This window comes from Boleophthalmus pectinirostris, unplaced genomic scaffold, assembly GCF_026225935.1.
Source record: "Boleophthalmus pectinirostris isolate CB_2022bp ecotype Guang Dong unplaced genomic scaffold, ASM2622593v1 HiC_scaffold_12, whole genome shotgun sequence".
Classification (NCBI taxonomy): Eukaryota; Metazoa; Chordata; class Actinopteri; order Gobiiformes; family Gobiidae; genus Boleophthalmus; species Boleophthalmus pectinirostris.
In genome coordinates, this window is record NW_026571018.1 from 2,392,040 (window position 1) to 2,411,857 (window position 19,818).

Here is a 19,818-nt window from a genome sequence, read left to right on the forward strand (position 1 = left end):
GCACACAAGAAACTAAACATTATTATAAAAAGTTAAATAAGTTGCATAAGTTAAATGGGGAAAAAAATTAGGTGCACACAAGTGAACAACAGGTACAAACAGGTGAACACTTGGCTCTACTGTATCTGGTGATATGAAATCTGTTTAAATACTTTGACCAATATATAATTTTTTTTTTAAATGAATACAGTACTCAGAACCTGCATATATCAGATGCTGAATGATAAATGAATAAATGAAGAGTTCAGAGTCTAAGGTTTCCAGAAATACCAAATATGTCTGTGTTTCAATTAAGATCATGAGTGTGGAATCATTTATAATCACTCGTGGAAGTCTGTTTTCTTTTATGCACTTGAGCTCTATGGGTGTTGCTCTAGTCATATATGTTTGTGTTGTTCTTAGTCGGCGTCCAAGGGGGAAAGAGTTAAAGGCTTCTTGGACTTTTTTTTTTAACATATTTTATTAAGTTTTCAACATTTTAACACAACACACAAAACAAAGAGCAGTCTGAGCATGTGTTTGAGTTTTTCTCATTACATACATATTACCCAATTAAGCAAAACACACCGACCCGATCAAACAGGCAAACCAAGCGCCCGCCACAACACTGAGCCTGTACCTCTTTGTATAATGATAATGAGATCACCAGGCAAGTCATAAGCAGAGGCCACCACAACTCCATGAAGAAATCATCATTACCTTTCAATTTTGCACTGACTCTTTCCATGGGTAAGACTCTTTCTAATTCTTATACCACTGGGTGACAGTTGGTGGCTTCTCCTGAATCCAGTTAAACAGCACACACTTACGTGCCAGAAATAGTCATTTAGCTACTAATTTTAATTTCTTGGACTAAAATCATCACTCAAGTTGTCCAATAAACAAACCCCTGGAACAGAAATACAATCACTTCTTTTTCTTAGTTCTTATCTTCATTTTTTTAAAGATGAAATGATGTGCTGTAAAAAAGTTTTGTTTGTGTGATTCTGGTTCTTAAGATATTCACGGTTTTATTTTCAGTTGTTGACGTCATCCAGCCCCTCATAATGTTAAACAGCCTCAAAACAGCCAGAAAATTATACGAAACGTTTGTATTTCGTTTGTGCTGTTTTGCGCTCCATTTGTGTGTGTATATTTCTAAAATTAATGAATTATTATTTTTGTGGAAATAATATGATGTCATTTCCGCTCAGTTGACGGCAGCGGCTTTAACAAAACTCCACAAAACGGGTGAAGAGAAACGATCTGAGGCTGTGGAAAAGTCTGTATTATTATATAAAATATGAATCAAAAGCAAGTTTCTAAAGACTGATACACACTTTTCCACAGCCTCAGATCTAATATATCAGATATAATTTCCGCAAATTACATGTCATCGACTGAAAATAAAACTGCTAATATCTTAAAAACCTTAATTGCACAAACAAAACTTTTTGCAGCACAAACAAAGCACAAATGATTGACACCATTTTGGGAGTTTTAGATGATTTTGAAGTTTCCTGGGAGCTGCTGACCCCAGTTTGACCTTTAAAAGAATCATTAATATCTCCAAAACTAAAGCAGTACAAATGAAACTTTTTGCAGCACAAAACGGCACAAACAATTGACGTAGTTTTTGTGTAGGTTTTTTAGTTTGATGGGGACCAACTTCACGCAGGTTCTTAAGATGATCAGGAAGCAGAATGAGCCTCACATGACCCTCTGATTTGGGTTGCTGCTTCAATGCTGAAATCCAGTTGGTTTAAACCTAAAATGCCTCTCTCTGATCTGAACGGTCTCTACCTTAACCCCAGCGCCTGCAGCCGATCATGAGTCAGTGCTAGTGCAGCCTCTGCAGCTCAGGGAGGGAATTCTGGAGTTTCTGAGCTTCACATGAGACCTGAACATAAACTGAGACTGAGACAAACTTGGACGTGTCCTTAGTCTGTAGGTTAACCCTCTAGGTGTCAGAGGTTTTTCCTAAACTGTTCTGATTTTGAGATCTTCATTTAAAAGGGCAATAACTTAAGATAAGATGAGCTAGGATAAAAAACTGGACAACACAACACAAAGCGCCACATAAACACCACCATAGAACAAAAGAAATACCACAGCAAGTATGACCACTCCCTAAGCCTATGTGCAAAAATGTTAAAAATGATAAGAAATAGAGACTTTCTGTAAATTTGAGAAATGTTTAGGAAGGCCCAAAGTTTATGCAGGGATTCAATTTACTCATCTAATTTGCTGACATCACATGGAGGCAGCAATCTTGGATTATAGAATTGTCATGAAATGTCACATGTTCGATGATAAAATGCTAAATTTCTTTCCCTCCAAAATGCCCCTCACCATGTGTGTGCGACTCAGCTGTGATCATACACGGTTTAAAGAAGTGGACTAAGGGAGTGTGACAGCACCCACGGAGTTCGGCTCTAGTCAAATGTAGTTCATCGAGGCCTGCAAATTTGGAGTCAAGCTTCTATTTGAATTAGAATTTAAATGTATTCATGAAAAGCCCCTTGAGATGCAGTGTCTTGTTTTCAGTGGGGACCAAGAATATACAACATAAAGTGACAAACACATAAATCAACATAATACACACAAACACACACATACAACACAAGTAACGGGACAGTTTAGCTCACACCTTTCCCTCGTCTCGTACAGTCATGAACATAAACACAGCGTTAACAGAAAGAATTTGAAACGTGGCAGCTGGCGGGTTAGTTCTGGACATCTACGTTTTATTTTTCTTCATTTGATTATGTTTTTATTGACTCGGGCAGGGCAGAGAATTGTGTGTATCTCTGTATTTGTGCAACACTTTGAAATCATGTCATGTTGTTAAAACATGCAGAATAAATGAGTGATTGGAGAAGAAGCTGCAGACCCCAGGCTCCTTATTATGTCCCATTAATTTGACAAACAGGTTGTGTTTCCATTACAGCGCGGCGGGATGTCTGTAGTGTAAAATTCAGCTCGAGGCCACAATTCTATATGGTGGAATTTACCGTGTTTATGGTTAATATCCCTGAAATTACCAGGTTGATCTACGTTAAACAAAAACAGACACAAAGCTGAAACAAAACAAACAAAAATGAGCTTCAGAATAAACCAAACAACAATGGGACTTTCGGTTCCTTTGCTCTTTTTCTCTACAATTATATGACAGAAACCAATGTGAGACGTCATTTAATCCAGGGGTCCCCAACCCCCGGGCCACGAAAGCACAAACCTCCCTTCTCATACACCGCGTGGACCGTGCCTCGTGCCACATCTCTAAATCAGAACTAAAAACCAGAATGAAACCAGGACTAAACCAGGACTTAGGGTATTTTACCAACAATGGCCAATACAGAGAGTGTGATGTATGAAGATCAGAAAAGTATCAATGTGTGAACGTGTCGCTCCATAGTGAGTCAAGACTGAGGATGCGTCTATGTTCCCCGGGCTCAGATGACCTGAAGCCGGGAGTGGAGCTTCTGCCCGGATGTTTTGCACCACCTCTGTACCAGCCGTTGTCCTCTAGTGTGGAGGACGTGAGCCGCCCGCCCAGACCTGTAGTCGACAGTGCATTGTCACTTTCACCACACAGGTCCAGCGTGCAGACGACCCAGTCCATTGCACATTGGTCTTGCTCGCCCTCGTGTGGAACCAGGATATGGAGGACGGAGCCTCCGGACCAATCTGACCAACACACTCGGACGACGGCACAAGACCAAGGACCCTCAGCCTGAGGGTCTGTGCTCTACAGTGAGTCCTCCCATGTCACTGTTACCCGAACTCAGAGCTTCTGCTGATGTGAGTTTGTACAAAGTTCTAGGCTACATGCTGCTGTTTTATGAGTTTATGATGATAAACCTGAGATGAGGACGGCCTGTGGTGTTAACAGGGAGCTTCAGTAACTTTCACAATTGGATTGGGGAACTGGGGAAGGTTGGGCTGACCCCAAAATGGGCGCTTATTTCTACCAGAAGATAAACACTGATGAAACATCAACTGAACCAATTTTGGTTCATTCGCCAGTGTGAAAGGACCAAAAGTTTATATGCTACAGAATGACAATTTTATTGCCTGGTGTGGACCAAACAATTGACCTAGCGGTGTGAAAGTACACTACACCAGGTCTAAACCAGGACTATAAACAGGATTTAACCAGGACTAAACCATGCCACGCGACCTCCCACACGTCGCCGGTCTGTGAAAATATCGTCCCTAATAGTGCTGGGCATTATTTATTTAACTTATTAGTATTACCAAGGAGCATTTTGCATTTACTTTGTTTTCTCGTTTGTATAGTCTTAAAAAAATTGTTGGTTTAATAAACACACAAATAAAACAACAAGAAAATGGTTTTATTCCCATATTGTACTGAAAATAAACCGAACTGTGACCTCAAAACCAAGGTACATACCAAACTGTGATTTTTGTACTGTTACACTCATATTAAATGCTAAATAGATTTGTTTAAAGTCATGTCCATAACATTTACATGGGGGCATGCAGGTAACAGACCTTCCAACTTTAACTTTAACGTTTAAGGAACCATTCAGAAGAGCCGATTCATTCACTAACGTCACTTCTCTAGAACCAAAGTACCAGGCGAAAGGTCAGATCTCCGGAGAAGCGAGCAGCCCATGAGTTATAGTCCAAAGAATTGTAATTTTATCTTCTTGGTTCAGTTTTTGCTTTGCTCTCAGACAATTTCCCGCTCCTCCAATCTTACAATAGGCTCTGCCCTTGATGTTGACAATAAAACATGAATAAAATCAGTTTGCTTTATGGGAGAACTGCCTTTTTTTCTGCTGGTCTTCGGAGGCTCATTCTCCCACATTAAAGCTGCGTGTTGGAGAGTGTTGTCCAAACGAGCGGCTTTCATCCTCGGGCAAAAAAACAACATGGCCGCCGGCTCCGAGGTTGCATAAGTCTGTTGTTATGAAACAGTCCAGGGAATCCACTTCAAGCTCATCTCCAAAAGCTCCGAGTTTAAGATTCAGACCTGCCAGGCTCTTCATTCTGACAACATCTCAAACATGTAAAAAGACGATGTTAAATGCGCTGAGCTGGAGATGTGGAAATCAGATCTGGAGCCGAAACGCTTTCAATTAAAGCGTGAAAGATTCAATTTGATGTGTTTTTATTTGATTTAAAGGGCCGTATTTTCTGATCCACTGTAGTTTCCTCGTCAAAAAAAGACCTGGAGTTGTGTTTTTTCTTGTTAATTCACACAAGTTTAACACACAAAGCCTGCACATTTAGCCTGAGTTCTTCGCTCAAACTGAAAACACTCTGTACAGGAAGTGCTCTACTGTGTTTTTAAACTCCACACACCTTCAGTAGAATCATTTGGATCATTTCAGCCCTGGAATTGTCAAACTCTACAGAACTAAAGGACAGGGATGAGGGAAGAGGACGGCAGCTGTGGGTCAAATAAATCCTGGGTTTGAATCGAAAGCTTGGCATCTTTTTATAGTTTTAGAAGCTTCTGCAGCTCATTTGTTTTTAACACTTTGAGTTCAGCCAAGTGTGACCAGACGTCTCTGTTTACCTAATACTAGTGATTTGTCCTAGCCTGATTCATCAGCCGGTTTCACTTCGTAGAAACAGTCTGAACTTGCAGCATTAGGATTCGTTCACTCGATGGTAGGTGGGTACTTTTTTTAATTTAGCCAATCGCTGCTGTTTGGTCATGATGTTTGTAATGCTCCAGAAGGCTCAATGGTGTCCAACAGCAAACAAAGCAGAGAGTGAACACATCTGTCAATGATCATTGCGAGATGAACATACAAATTAAAGGTGCAATAAAAATGCAAAGTTTGTATTTGACAAAGGAAGTCCAAAGGAGGAGAGCGTATGCAGTCTGCTCTCGCAACTCAGGTTGGTTCAGTTCTTAACTGATTGGCCAGCGTGTGGTCTACAACTTCCGGGGTCTTGCAAACCGTCTAGTGTATATTGATTCCTGACCTAGTCGCAGGAGAGAAATTAAATTGAGCAGAGGCACTAGGTGGAGCCAGCCTGGCAAAATTTGTCCCAGTTTTATACAAGAAATGTCCCAGACGTCCCTATTTTTGACCACTCTGATCCCTGCCAACAGTAAACAGAGACATATATTGACATTTGTTTGGGTAAAATACAGAAAAGCTGCTTAAAAATGACCAAAACACAAAGAAAATGTGACTGTACTGACTCCAAGTGCAGAAGAGAACTCATTTCACAGTTTTATTATTACCAACCACCACACACTGAGGATGTCACAGTTTTTAATTTTGAAAATCTGGTGACCCTAGTCCTGCCTCCTTGCAGGTCGTATATGACACAAAATGGACTCTTGTGAGGTTTAAGTCACATTATAATGTTGTTACTCCCTCAAAAACAGTTGGAGTTGTGTTTTGTTTGTCACACATGTTTATTTTATATAACTCTTTATTATTAGTCTGTCTACATCTGCAAAACTCAAAACGCTCTGTTCCACCTTTTATGACATATCATTCAAATTGCACTTTTCTGAGTTTTTAACCATACTATATTTATCAGAGAATTTAAGTATTTTTTCTTCCACATACATTTCTCTGTTCAACATTGACTCACAGGAGCTACAGTAACACGATCATCTTCTCTTTGCACACCATTATGTAAACTGTCTAACCAGTGTCTAATGGGCTACATACTCTCACCACACTCGCTTTGGAAGCATAATCAAGGGTCTTGAACACTCGAAGATCACACTGTGTTCACTTTTGAAATCAGACTATGATGACTTTTCACTTCCCTCCGAGCCATATTATTGATGGTAAATAAACTTCTCCTGCTTAAGACGTCCAGACTTTTACTTCCATCCTTTCTTGGACAAGCTGAAAACTTCTACAATGTCAATATCAATGTTCTGTCACCAAATATGTATCTTTTCTTTTTGCTTCATTTACATGGTCACAATAATACACTTTAAAACGGCCCATATGACACTATTTTCTGATCTATGTTCTAATGTCATTTCCTCATCACAAACAGACCTGGAGCTGTGTTTTTTTTTCATTCACACGTTTAATTAAAACACAAACCCTGCAGATTTAGGCTGAGTTCTTCTCTTTTGCACCATATGATGTTATTTGGTTATACAAGGACGTGCTCCATTGTGTTTTTAAACTCCACACACCTTCTCTAGAATCATTTGGATCATTTCAGTCCTGGAATTACCGATTTCTACTGAATTAAAAGGTAAAAGGTGTTGAAAATGACCACTTCGTGACATCACAAGGTAGAACAGAGCATTTTGAGGTTTGGAGATGTAGACAGACTAATAAAAAAAGAGTTACTCAAACGTGTGAATGAAACAAAACACGACTCCAGCTCTGTTTTTGAGGATGTAACAGCATTATAACGCAACTTAAAGCTCACAAGAGTCCGTTTTGTGTAATCTAGTATCTTTAAAACGCCAAACTCAGTAAAAGTTGGAGTTTCTTTCCTGACGTTTCTGTGTAGAACATAATATAGACAAATTTGAGAGCACACTACATCGGTGAAACCCGTGCTCTGGCCTTGTTGCTGCAGCTGGACTCTCCTGTGTGGACCCCGGCTCAGTCTAATTGCTGTGGACTCTCTGCTCACCGCTCTCTCTCGCTGTGAAAAAAAAACCTTGTGTTTGTAGCTGCTGTTGGTCTTTTATCTATATTTTAAGGCACACGCGAGGTGCAGAGCCGGCCTCCAGCTTGTTACAGGGGTCCGGCTGCATTATGCATGAGCCCCGGTGTTTCTGCTGTGGCTAAATAAAAGATCTTCCAGGACTAACGCTGCTGCACCTGGCCTGCCACCGGTGCACGGAGCCGGGGCAGCCTCAGCCAGGATGTACACCGCACCCTGGAGGTCAGATCAATGCAGCGGAGTCCGACCCGCCAACTGGACGCGATCGTGCGGAAAACAACTGCACCGCGAAGGACGAGAGCACAGGTGAGACGGCGCGCGAGGCTCAGGCCAGAGGAGGAAGATGGCAGCGCTGCAGGTGGAAAAAAACCTGGGATCAAATCGAAACCGTGGCACCGTTTGCAGAGTTTACGTCTTTATTTATAATTTTAGAAGCACATGCAGCTCTTTACTATCGAATTATACTTCTGTGGGGTAGTCATTTGTTTTTAAAGCTTTGAGTCCACCCTCCTTAAAAGATCCTATATTACGCAAAATTGACTCTTAAAGGCACCGACAAATCTAATGAGTAGACCTAACGTGAAAAAATCTAGGAAACTGATTGCCTTGAATTTAAAGCTGAGTTTACAAGTAATTCCTCAGTGTAGTGACCAGTAAATTCCTTTTTCATCAAACACAGCAGGTGAAGTGAACTTTAGTTTTCAGTCATAGAACTCATCTGTCAGTTCCTCAAATCTGAAATATGGACCCGGTCAAGCAGAAGTAAACAACAAGGCCAAAAATTCAAGTTAATGCATCTGATATAAAAATGTATTGAACAGATACATATGTACTCTAGTTTATGAAACTGTTGACCTTTTTTCTGTACCATTTTTGGTTCTAAAGTTCCATATGTTTTAAACAGACCATGTATGAAACATGGAACAAAAAATTATTTCCCAAATTTCAAAGACCTGAAAATCATGTCAATAAATGGATGTATTTCATCATATCTTGTGTTATTCCATCTTTGAACTGTTGATGAAGGTACAGATGATTTTCAAAAAAAAAAAAATGTATTTAAAATGATAAAAATTTGCTTGGAAGGACTGACATATTTTATATAAATAGTTTTCTTTCATTTTGAAGTAATATTAAAGTATTCAGAAGAAAAAAGCAACAAATGATGTAAAATCCTGCACCTTCTACTTGTTGTACAATTTTCCCTCCGTTACCATGACCTTTCTTAATAAAAAATCTCATGAGTCAAAAAGTAAGAGGTTTTTCAACCTAATCTTGTACCATATGGTAGAAAACTATATGAAGCAAATATTCAAACCAGTTTGTTAAGGATATGGAAGTGAGAACCAAGAGTTATCACTGTTTGGATTTATTGCCCAAAAAGTGCTGCATCATTCCCTCCGTTACCGACATGAGTTTTCAAATTTTTTTGTCAACAACTTGAAAGAATCTCACAGGTTTAACTTGACCCTGTTGGAGTGTAACTCTTTCCTACATTCTGATACTTGACTTATTTCAATAGTCCCTCTAGTTTCTGAATAAGAGACATTTGAATGTCAACTTGACCAGACCCATATGTAGTCACCTTTACTCTGAGGCCCTGTCCACACTAGTTTGTGTTCCAGTTGTTTTCGTTGTGGATACAGTGTTCGTTCGCACTAATCCGACTCCAGAGACGGAATCTGGTGCCTCCAGCTCCCACGAATTCATGTTCATACAGATCTGATCCTTGACTGTGTGGACGCCTGAAAACACTGATACTCTGATGTAGGAGCTCGAGTCGTGTTTTTACTGGACCACGTCACTGTGACTCGCTCCTTCCTGATTCTCTGGGTTTGTGACATTGGTCATTGTGGAAAACAGTTTAAACAAAAAAGAGACAAACGGGAAACAGCGGAGCTACAACTACTTAGAACTTACGCTTACCATCTTCTTCAGCTCAAAATCTTCTACTGCAACTTCCGACACAGTGCTCCACTTCTTTGTTTTTACCGACCACGTGACGTCGTGATGACGAGCCTTTCAGGCAGTTTCAATGTTACGCTTTGATTGCAGACACAGAAACGACTTCTCTGGACACACATCGTTTCCAGTACGGTGATACGGTGATTAGTTTCCGTGTAAACGTGACCTTAATGTAATGAATAAAAGCTAAATGAATATGTTAAATGTCACACCAAGGAACATCAGTAACATCTCCATGGTGCAAATTTAAGTCATGTTCTAATGTCGTTTCCAGACACAGACCTGGTGTTGTGTTTTGTTTCATTCTCACATGTTTAACTCACAAACCTGCACATTTAGATTTTTCTCTCAAACACTCTCTTTCACCTTGTGATGTCATGTGGTAGTTCAGGAAGTGCTTCACTGTGTTTTTAAACTTCATACACTTTCACTAGAATCATCTTAATAATTTCAGTAGGGGGGTCAAATTATTGCATTAATTGCGATTAATTAATTACAGTCGTATTTAGCGCGTTATGTTTTTTAATCGTGTTAATCTTATTTTTAATCTCTAACTTTACTGTTTCTGTACGTGAGTTGCCTTTTTATAAAATCTGTTTTTATGTTGTTGTTAGGACACAGTCGCACTGTGCAGTCCTGCTCCGCTCGCTCCCGCAAACAATTGTAATTTTCATTCCTGTTCTCGCTGCATCTGTGATAAACCTGCACATGTCTGATCTCTGAAAACATCACGACACACAGAACAGACTCACCTTCAGCAGAACATCCCTCTGTCACAGAAAGAACACTCATATTCCACTGAGTCGTGTCCTTTAGTAGAAGCTGAACTGCATCAGCGCACAAGAGCATTTTTTTTTTTTTCTTTTCTCTGCTTAGTTTATGCAAATTAACCATGTAGTTTTAAATTTAGTTTTTGTGAGACTTGGACAAAGCTACATTAAACACATTATAATGTAAAATGGGCTGATGTGGCTCTAGAGTCATTATGTTTATATGTTGTAAAGTTGAGTTTATTTATGCAGATTAGTAACAGTAATAATAATGATACTTTATATAAAAATGATAATGATAGTATGAAAATAATGTAATAATTCAAATGAAAATACCTCAAGTTGAAGCTTTTCTCAGCAATTTTTAGGTGAGATTAAAAAAGAGATTAATTAGATTAATTAATTACAGATCATAATTAATTAATCTCTCAATTTTTTTTTATCGCTTGACACCACAAAATTTCAGCCCTCTCTACCTCTACTGAGCTCAAGGTAAAAGGAGCTTATGTTATTAGGTTCTTTTTTCAGACCAAGGGTTTGTTTTCATACCTGACAGTTTCGACGACTCACCAGTGCTCTTCCTCAGACTGGTCCTGCCTCCACCGGTAGGAAGACAGCGCCAAAACCTGAATAAATCAGCTGAACGGACACGTCACAGAAACATCACGTGACTCTGAGGAAGAGCGCTAGTGAGTCATCGAAACGGTCAGGTATAAAACAAACCCTTGGTCTGAAAAAAGAACCTAATAACATAAAATATCAGAAGAGCAATGGGAGTAAAAGGAGCTGTTCACTTGAAAACTACTGGGCCCGGTCAAGCAGAAGTAAACAGCAAGACCAAAAATTCAAGTTAATACATCTGATATAAAAATGTATTCAACAGAGAAAACTAGAAAACTATATGAAGCAAATATTCAAACCAGTTTGTTAAGGATATGGAAGTGAGAACCAAGAGTTATCACTGTTTGGATTTATTGCCCAAAAAGTGCTGCATATTTAATTCCCTCTGTTACCAACATGAGTTTTAAATTGTTTTTGTCTTGAACAACTTGAAAGAATATCACAGGTTTAACTTGACCCCTGTTGGAGTGTAACTCTTTCCTACATTCTGATACTTTACTTATTTCAATAGTCCCTCTAGTTTCTGAATAAGAGACATTTGAATGTCAAAAATCTGCAACTGTTTCCCTCGTTACCACTTGACCAGACCCAACTGCTTCATGACATCACAAGGTAAAACAGAGCATTTTAAGCTTTGGAGATGTAGAGAGACTAAACAAAACACAACTCCAGTTCTGTTTTTGGGGAGGTAACAACATTATAACTTGTCTTAAAGCTCACAAGAGTCAGCTCTGTGTAATATAGAACCTTTAACAACGTGAAAGTAACAATCTTCAGCAGCAGTTTTTGGAACTTCAAATCACAAAATCCTCCAGGTCACTTCTGCTCGTGTTTCGCTCAGACTTTCCTTTAAAGCCTCTCTCCAGGACTCTCGGCAGACGTCAAGAGAACAAGTTTAATCTGACGTTTCAGTGTTTGACCGGTAACCGCGGCGGCAGGACTCCAGCAGAGACCAGGCTTTGGATCCGGCCGACGCTGCTGCAGAGATGAAAAATGGAGGTGCCGGGAGACGCAGGGGCCAAGTCGGAATCTATATGAAACATGGCAGCTGTAAATTGGACGGTGGAGATGGTACAAAATGCATGAATCCACTCGGACAGGCTGCTTTTTCTGCTGGAGTTTGGAGTTTTTATCAGTGATTCGTTCTCTGACTTGTGCGGTTGTATTTTGGAGGTGAGGTGGTTTCGCTTCAGTTTGTTCACGTCATTATCAGTCGTACAAAGCTCAAAGCTATTCTTTGAAACATACTTTTTTCAATCACAAGCCTCGATTATTGATATTTTGCACTGACATCACGTTTAAGGGTGTGCAAAAATATTAAAATATAGATAGATACTCATTGCTTAATGTGATGATACTGTATCAATATATCGCCAAGAGTACTTTTTGGTGTATTTTACTAAATTATTTTGTTACAGAGCTACAGTTTTGTTGTTTGAAAAAGAGTTTCCTTCCTCTGAACCCAGTTTTGATGATTAAAATATTTGTGTTTCATATGAACTTGGCACAAGAACTGGTTTAACAAAGACTTTTAGTATCACACACATGATTTAGACCAGTGGTGCTCAATACGTCGATCCCGATCTACCAGTCGATCGCCAAGGTCGTGTGGGTAGATCGCCGTGTCTCGTCTCGGACTCGCGTTTGGACTCGGTCTTGTCTCTCACTCGAGGTCTGACACTCAACAAGTGTGATCATATTTCATTCCGGCCGCTGCTGTTGGTAATAAACTTGTAGCGGGTGCAGGAGCGTGTGGGGCGTCTCAGTGCAGCCTGTGCGCTCATTTGAAACCCGCGGAGACTCTACGGCGCATCACAAACACACACACTCCCTATGCACGGCTCGTCTGCAACAGCGTGTGCCCTCGTGTACCAGCGTGCATCACAGGGCAGGTTCAACTTCCTAAACATCCTACCTGTCCACCTGCCTCACGTCAGCACGCCGCCCCTCGCCTTTTCACGCTCTCGCTCCTTCCTGCGTACAGCCAACACAAGCCCCTCCCACAGTGCGGCTGATTAGAAGAGCAAGACCAAACGTGAAGCAAAAACCAGTCTAAATTTGTGTTCCAGTGTTGGCACAAAGCAGGTCTACAGCATAGAGCGGATCTACAGAACAGACCTACTGCCACATTTGGCTGAAGTTTGTCTAACAAAAGTGACAAATGCATCTGTGTTTGTCACGATGTGCGTTTGGTTTGGTAAACGTGCAGAGGCTGGTAAATATCACTGCAAAACCAGAAAAGAATGAAACTCCAGTTTGGAACTTTAAAAAACAGGTTTAAAAATCTTCCTTCACTTTTTTCACAGTTTTGTGTAAAGTGCCAGAGGAAGTTCTCTTAAAGAAGAGGTTCTCAAACTGTGGGTGAGGGTCCAAAAAAGGGGCACAGAGTGTTTCAGTGCAGTTTGTTTGGCTTTGTCGATCATTTTGACTTGGTCATTTAGTAAGTAGCTCACATGCTGAAAAAGTGTGAACACCCCTGATTTAGACTTTACAAAGCTTTGGGGGCAGGAGTGATACATGGATATACAAAAATTGTGGAGAATTGTCCTTTTGGTGCTCTTCAGTGTAGGACCAGTCTCAAATACAAAATAGGAAAAAATGGAGGCACTCAAAAAGTACAAAATAATTGAAAGCCTTTAATACCACAGGGCAGATGAAGTTAAAATCACGCCAATGTGTTTGTACTGTTTGAGTGCCTCAGTTTTTTCCTACTTTATGATTTAGCTTTTATTTTTTATTGAATCGTATCAAATCAAAAGCTCACTGTATCGAGGTATGTATCGTATCAACATTCCCTGGGGGTGTGGTGCTAACTGTAAACTCTGCTGTGGCTTTATTGGACTTTCATATGAGTTTTGTTTTAACACAATCTGACCAGAAAGAGCTGTCTTGGATGGAGCTGATTTGTGCGCTAAAACCATGGAAGTATAATCAAATCTGGACGGTGCCTATGTTCCCTCAGCCCTGTGTTCTCTCATTTCTAAGTTAGTTTTTTGTTTTTTTCTTTTCTTTCCAAAATTAGGCCCTTTGTTCCCACATTTCCTTTATCATGAATTTGCATCGGAATTTCTCCCAATATAATTTGGTCGTGAATTGCTGTACACTCAACCTATTCTCCAGCAGCACTTGACTACAGATGTAAAGTAGACGTCATGGTGCCAAGGATCCGAGGTTGAAATGACTCTGAATCATCGCTTTAAATGCAGCATAAAAATAAAATGACTTGACTTAGAGTTAAGTTTGAGAAAAATCGTAGAAATAAGAAAAACTTAAAATAAGGGAATATAGGGCTGGCCTCCAACGGGTTCAGAGTGAGGCTAAGTTAACTCTTACAAAGCAAATTTTTAGGCACTTTGACGATATGGAAATACAGAAGAATCCCTACAAAATCCAACCTTTATGAAAGCTGGACGCCCTGCCAACTTTGGTTACACGCTGCTATTCCGACATGTTTAGACACTGACGTCTAATTGTCTAAGTTGCAGCATAAAGGTTATTATTATTTTTTATTCATAACGTAAACTCTTACCAATTTTACCAGCTTGTAAACACAAAGCTATTTACTGCTTTTTATAAAGAAATACAATTCATATTGTGCAGAATTGAGTTTAGCATTTTGGCTCAGCCCTCCACAATATTTTGGACCCATGGAAAAAAAATAAAATCGCCCACCCCTGGCTCGGACTGATCACACTCTCCTGAAAACCTGCTCTTTAAACCCATTTTGTAATTTTTTTCTTGAGTTTTAAAACCGTTTTCACCGTATTTATTAATGTGTGCACTGTGTCGCCATGGTAACATCTGAACATCCCGCCAATGGAGATGCATGTAGAACCCCCCCCAGAACAAAGTATCCGTAGAGAAACTTTGTGTTATAATGTGCGTCCCCAGGTCAGAGCGAAGACGAGGGTTCAGCAAGAATTATAAAAGTACATTTGTTATAGTGGAAAGACATGGGATTAAAAAGTGTAGAGATGCACAGACGATAACTGTGTCGACAGCAGCCCGAGGAGTTTGAACCTGAACTGTGCAAAAGAAACAAAAAAAGAAGAACCGTCTCCAAAGGCCTGAGAATATTCACCGAGCAGAGAACAATATAAAGACTGTAGCAGGTTTCTGTATGCACATTCATTAGGCCCATAGACGGTAGAAAGAAAGTGTGATTTCACCCAGAGGATTCAGCTCCAGTCAAATGAAGCTCACCATGGCCTGCGGGTAGAGGAGCTGAGTTCCATATTAGGAATAGGAATGGATTTATGGACAAAATATTGAAATAAAAACACCAGGATCATGTAGAACAGGTTTATATGGACATTTTAAGACCAGAACGAGGAGCTGAACTGGACAGAACTATTGAAATGATCTGTTTTCTCATTATTATTACACAATCACAAATTTCCAAAGATCCACCAACAACTCAACTAACAGTCTGACATTTCGGATTTAAGGATTTTGATCACTTTATTTTGAAGGTCCTATAGAGTCCCTTGCCACTCTACTGCACATGTGGCCTGCATAAAACTATAATCACATCTAAAGGTGAACCCAAGATGTCGTTGTGTTGTTTTCAGTGGCCTGTGCTCATTTAATCTGATTCATCAGCCGGTTTCATTTCGAGGAAACCGTGTAACCTCGCAGCATTAGGATTCGTTCACTCAACAGTAGGCAGGTACTTTTTTTATTTAACTAATCGCTGCTGTTTGGTCGTGACGTTTGTAATGCACCAAATCCTGTAGGAAGAAGGACAATAACGTCTTTCCTCTTGATAACATTCTCTTTGTTCAGGCTTTAATCCTCGATCTCGGGAATCGTCGCCAGCACAGAATATTTATCTTCGTCTACATCCATCTTGACGCTTTGTTTACTGTTGTGTTGTTCCACAAAATGGACACAGACAGATGCCACAAGTTTGACGTCATGACTTCACAGCTGATTGGACGGTGCGTCGTCTACAACCTCCAGGGTTCTTACACATTGTCTAGTGTATTCTGATTCCTGACCTAGTCACTGGAGAGAAATGAAATTGAGCAGAGGCACTAGGTGGCACCAGTGAAAACGTCAAGCCAATTGTAGCTCTTACACAACATAATTTAGTAAAATATACCTTAAAATACTCTTGGTGATATATCGATACAGCCGTCCACGATACTAGTTCAATGAGATTCATTTGGTCTTCCGATATTTTATGTTATTAGGTTCTTTTTGCAGACCTAGAGTTTTGTTTCATACCTGACAGTTTTGACTGCTCACTAGCGCTCTTCCTCAGAGTCACGGGATGTTGCACACCTGGGATACTGTCCTGAGGAAGTCGGACTGCAGGTGGCACTGTCTTCCTGCCTCCACTGGTAGGAAGACAGCGCCAAAACCTGTTTAAATCAGCTGACTGGACATGTCACAGCAACATCCCGTGACTCTGAGGAAGAGCGCTAGTGAGCAGTCAAAACTGTCAGGTATGAAACAAAACTCTAGGTCTGCAAAAAGAACCTAATAACATAAAGCCCACGATACTGATACTGTATCATCCCACTCCTCACTGTTCCCACTCGTTTTTGGGCTCATTGTTGTTGTTGTTATTATTATTATTTCTGCTATGATTTCATTAATGTTTTATGTTCCATTATAAAAGAATGTAAAATTATTACTTGCCCAAAATAAGTACTTAAATCTCAATCATCAAATTAAACGACACCATATATAGATATTTCAATATTTTTGCACACCCTAGTGCTGATAAACTACGACGGAGTATAAGGGTCAGATAAAAAAAAATTTTAAATGCTGAAGCTACGAGAATAAAGGTCTGGAACCAAACCAGAACAAAGACCAGGACTGAGACCGGGACCAGACCAGGACTGAAAACCTTTTAATCCTGCTTTAGTCCTGGTTTAAGTCACGGAAATGGGAAATGGCGTTTCCGTGACTTTAAAATGCGATGCGGGACTATTGCGCCGCATACGGACTGAACCAGGACTGAACCAGGACTGAACCAGGACTGAATCAGGACTAAACCATTTTCAGTCCCGGTCTGGTCCCGGTATCACGGTTTGGTCCTGGTCTGGTCCCGGTCTCGGTCCCAGTCTCAGTCCTGGTCCTGTTCCCGGTCTCAATCCTGGTCTCAGTTCTGGTCTGATCCTGGTCTCAGTCTTGGTCCCAGACTCAGTCCATGTCTGGTCCCGGTCTAAGTCCTGGTCTCAGTCCCTGGTCTGGTCCCAGACCTGGTTCAGTCCTGGTTCAGTCCGGAGGCACAAATAATGAAGAAAATTGTGTTGTTTTTTTTTTTGTTTTCTTATTTTTGGTTTTAAATTGAAAAACAAGGTTCTTCTGCTGCATTTTTCACTTTGACTTTGATTTTATTACGACATTCTCTTAATATTATAACTTTATTCTCATAATATTACAATTTTATTTATCAACTTTATTCTTGTAAAATTATAACTTTATTCTCGTAAAATTACAACTTTTTCTGGCTTCGACTTTATTCTCTTAATATTACAACTTTAATGTTGAAATGTTACGACTTTATTCTCGTAGCGCCAGCATCATTTTATTTAATTTTTTTTTATCTGACTCTTAAAACAAATAAACTAATTGGTCGATATGACATAAAATTATCTCAATGTGCATTTTTGTGCATTAAACATGTGTAAATAAAACAAAACACAACTCCAGCTCTGTTTGTGACGAGGAAACGACATTAGAACTCGAGCGACCGACCTGTCCTCCATCACGGATGAGAAAAAGAGCGTTCAGACTTAAACCCGCGCGATCAGAAAGCTCAAATCAATCCAAGGTTTTATCGAACGTAACCGCCGCCATCTTGGGTTTGTTTCATGCTTGAATTTTCCTAAAAACACGTGCATCTGTAAAGCCTCAGAGAACGAGTGCAAGGCCGATTGTTGAGCTTCAGACCTCCTCCTCCTCCTCCTCGTCTTCCTCTGTCCCGGGATGAGAGGCTGCCCCGGGGCGCTCCTCTCCTGGGTGGCTCCCCCTGTGGCGCTGCCTTGTTGTGGATGGAGCGGTTGTGATAGCGAGGCCTTTTAAAGATAAACCCTGGAACATTTTATCGTCTGTGGTCCCTGAAGTGAGGCCCGCCACGAGCCTCACACGAGCGCAACCAGAAAATGTGGTGAGATAGAAAACCTCCTGAAGCAGATCCAGCCGAGTGTGTGTGTGTGTGTGTGCATGTTGTGTGTGTGTGTGTGTGTGTGTGTGTGTGTGTGGTGAGACATGCTAAGAGCTTTAAGTGCACAGCAGAAGAGAATGAGACAAGACAATAAAACCTGAACGAGGAAAGAACGGGAGAGTGCAGGTTTGGTTGTTCGGTTAAATGCCGTCACTCTCGACACTGATGTCTAATTGCCGGAGTGACGGAGTTTACATTTTTTATCCAACGTTATCCTGCACTCTGACTTTTTTTTTTTCTTGGTCAGAAAGGCGGCACTTTAGCTTTTTTTTTTCCTCAACATTCCTCCATTCCGACACACAAGGGAATTATTAAGTAGCTCTGTTCAGGACAATATTTTCACAGACTGGCGGCGTAGGAGGTGCGGTTTAGACCTAGATTTTAGTCCTGGTTTAGTCCTGGTTTTAGTTCGGTTTTGGAGGTGCGGCCCACTCAACGTAAGGGAGGAGGCATAGTCCATGTGACGGACGCAAGAAGACATGGTCCACGCAGCGTATGGGAGGAGGCACGGTTCATGCAACGTACACGAAAAGACACGGTCCATGCAGTGTACGGGAGGAGGCGCAGATCATGTGGTGTACGCGAGAAGACACGGCCCACGCGGCATATGGGAGGAGGTTCGGTCAACACAGTGTACGCGAGAAGACACAGTCCACATGGCGTACGGGAGGAGGCGTGGTCCATGCGACGTACATGAAAAGACACGGTCCACACGGCGTACGGGAGGAGGCGTGGTCCATGCGACGTACATGAAAAGACACGGTCCACACGGCGTACGGGAGGAGGCGTGGTCCATGCGACGTACATGAAAAGACACGGTCCACACGGCGTACGGGAGGAGGCGTGGTCCATGCGACGTACATGAAAAGACACGGTCCACATGGCGCACGGGAGGAGGCGTGGTCCACGCGGCATACGGGAGGAGACACGGTCCACGCGGCGTATGCAAGAAGACACAAGCCAGACGGCATACGCAAGAAGACACGGCCCACAAGCTGTACAGGAAGAGGTGCGGTCCATGCGGCGTATGCGAGAAGACATGGTCCATACGGTGTACGTGAGAAGACACGGTTCACATGAGAAGACACGGTCCATGCGAGAAGACAGGGGCCACGTGGCGTACGGGAAGAGGCGCTGTCTATGCTGCATATGAGAGAAGACACGTCCACACGACGTACGCAAGAAGACACGGGCCAAATGGTGTATACAAGGCAAAAAATGTGATGCTCCAAAATACATGTAGGTTGTAAAAATGTCAACAAATGTCGGAATAGGGGGCATGTCGGAATGGAGGGTTGTTGGAATTACAGATATTTGCACTGTGCTGTAAACGTTTACATGATCGAGGAATTAATTTGGCCTTAAAATCTGAATAAACCACACACAGGATTAAGTGAACTTCGTGTGTGAAGTGACATTGTGCATTGTGCTGCGAGCTCGGGCCTAATGATAATAAAAATAATAAATAATAACATGACATCACAAGGTTTTCAGTTTGAGAGAAGAACTCAGCCTAAATGTGCAGGGTTTGTGCGTTAAACATGTGAATGAAACAAAACACAACTCCAGCTCTGTTTGTGACGAGGAAACGGTAGAACAGATCAGAAAATGGTGTATTCTGGGCCTTTAAACATCTAAAGTAAAACATCAGCCTTTCTA

At 41.0% G+C, this 19,818-nt stretch overlaps 1 protein-coding gene across 1 annotated transcript; it reads right to left on the reverse strand.

The window, feature by feature from the left end:
* Positions 1-18,591: 18,591 nt before the first annotated feature.
* LOC129407475 (putative proline-rich protein 21) lies at positions 18,592-19,440 on the reverse strand. The gene has a single exon (XM_055148674.1). The coding sequence runs from the start codon at positions 19,438-19,440 to the stop codon at positions 18,592-18,594; it is 849 nt and encodes a 282-aa protein (XP_055004649.1).
* Positions 19,441-19,818: the final 378 nt, after the last annotated feature.

Coding starts and splice junctions, on each gene's coding strand:
- LOC129407475 (XM_055148674.1), bottom strand. CDS start 19,440: ATGCCCCCTATTCCGACATTTGTTGACATTTTTACAACCTACATGTAT.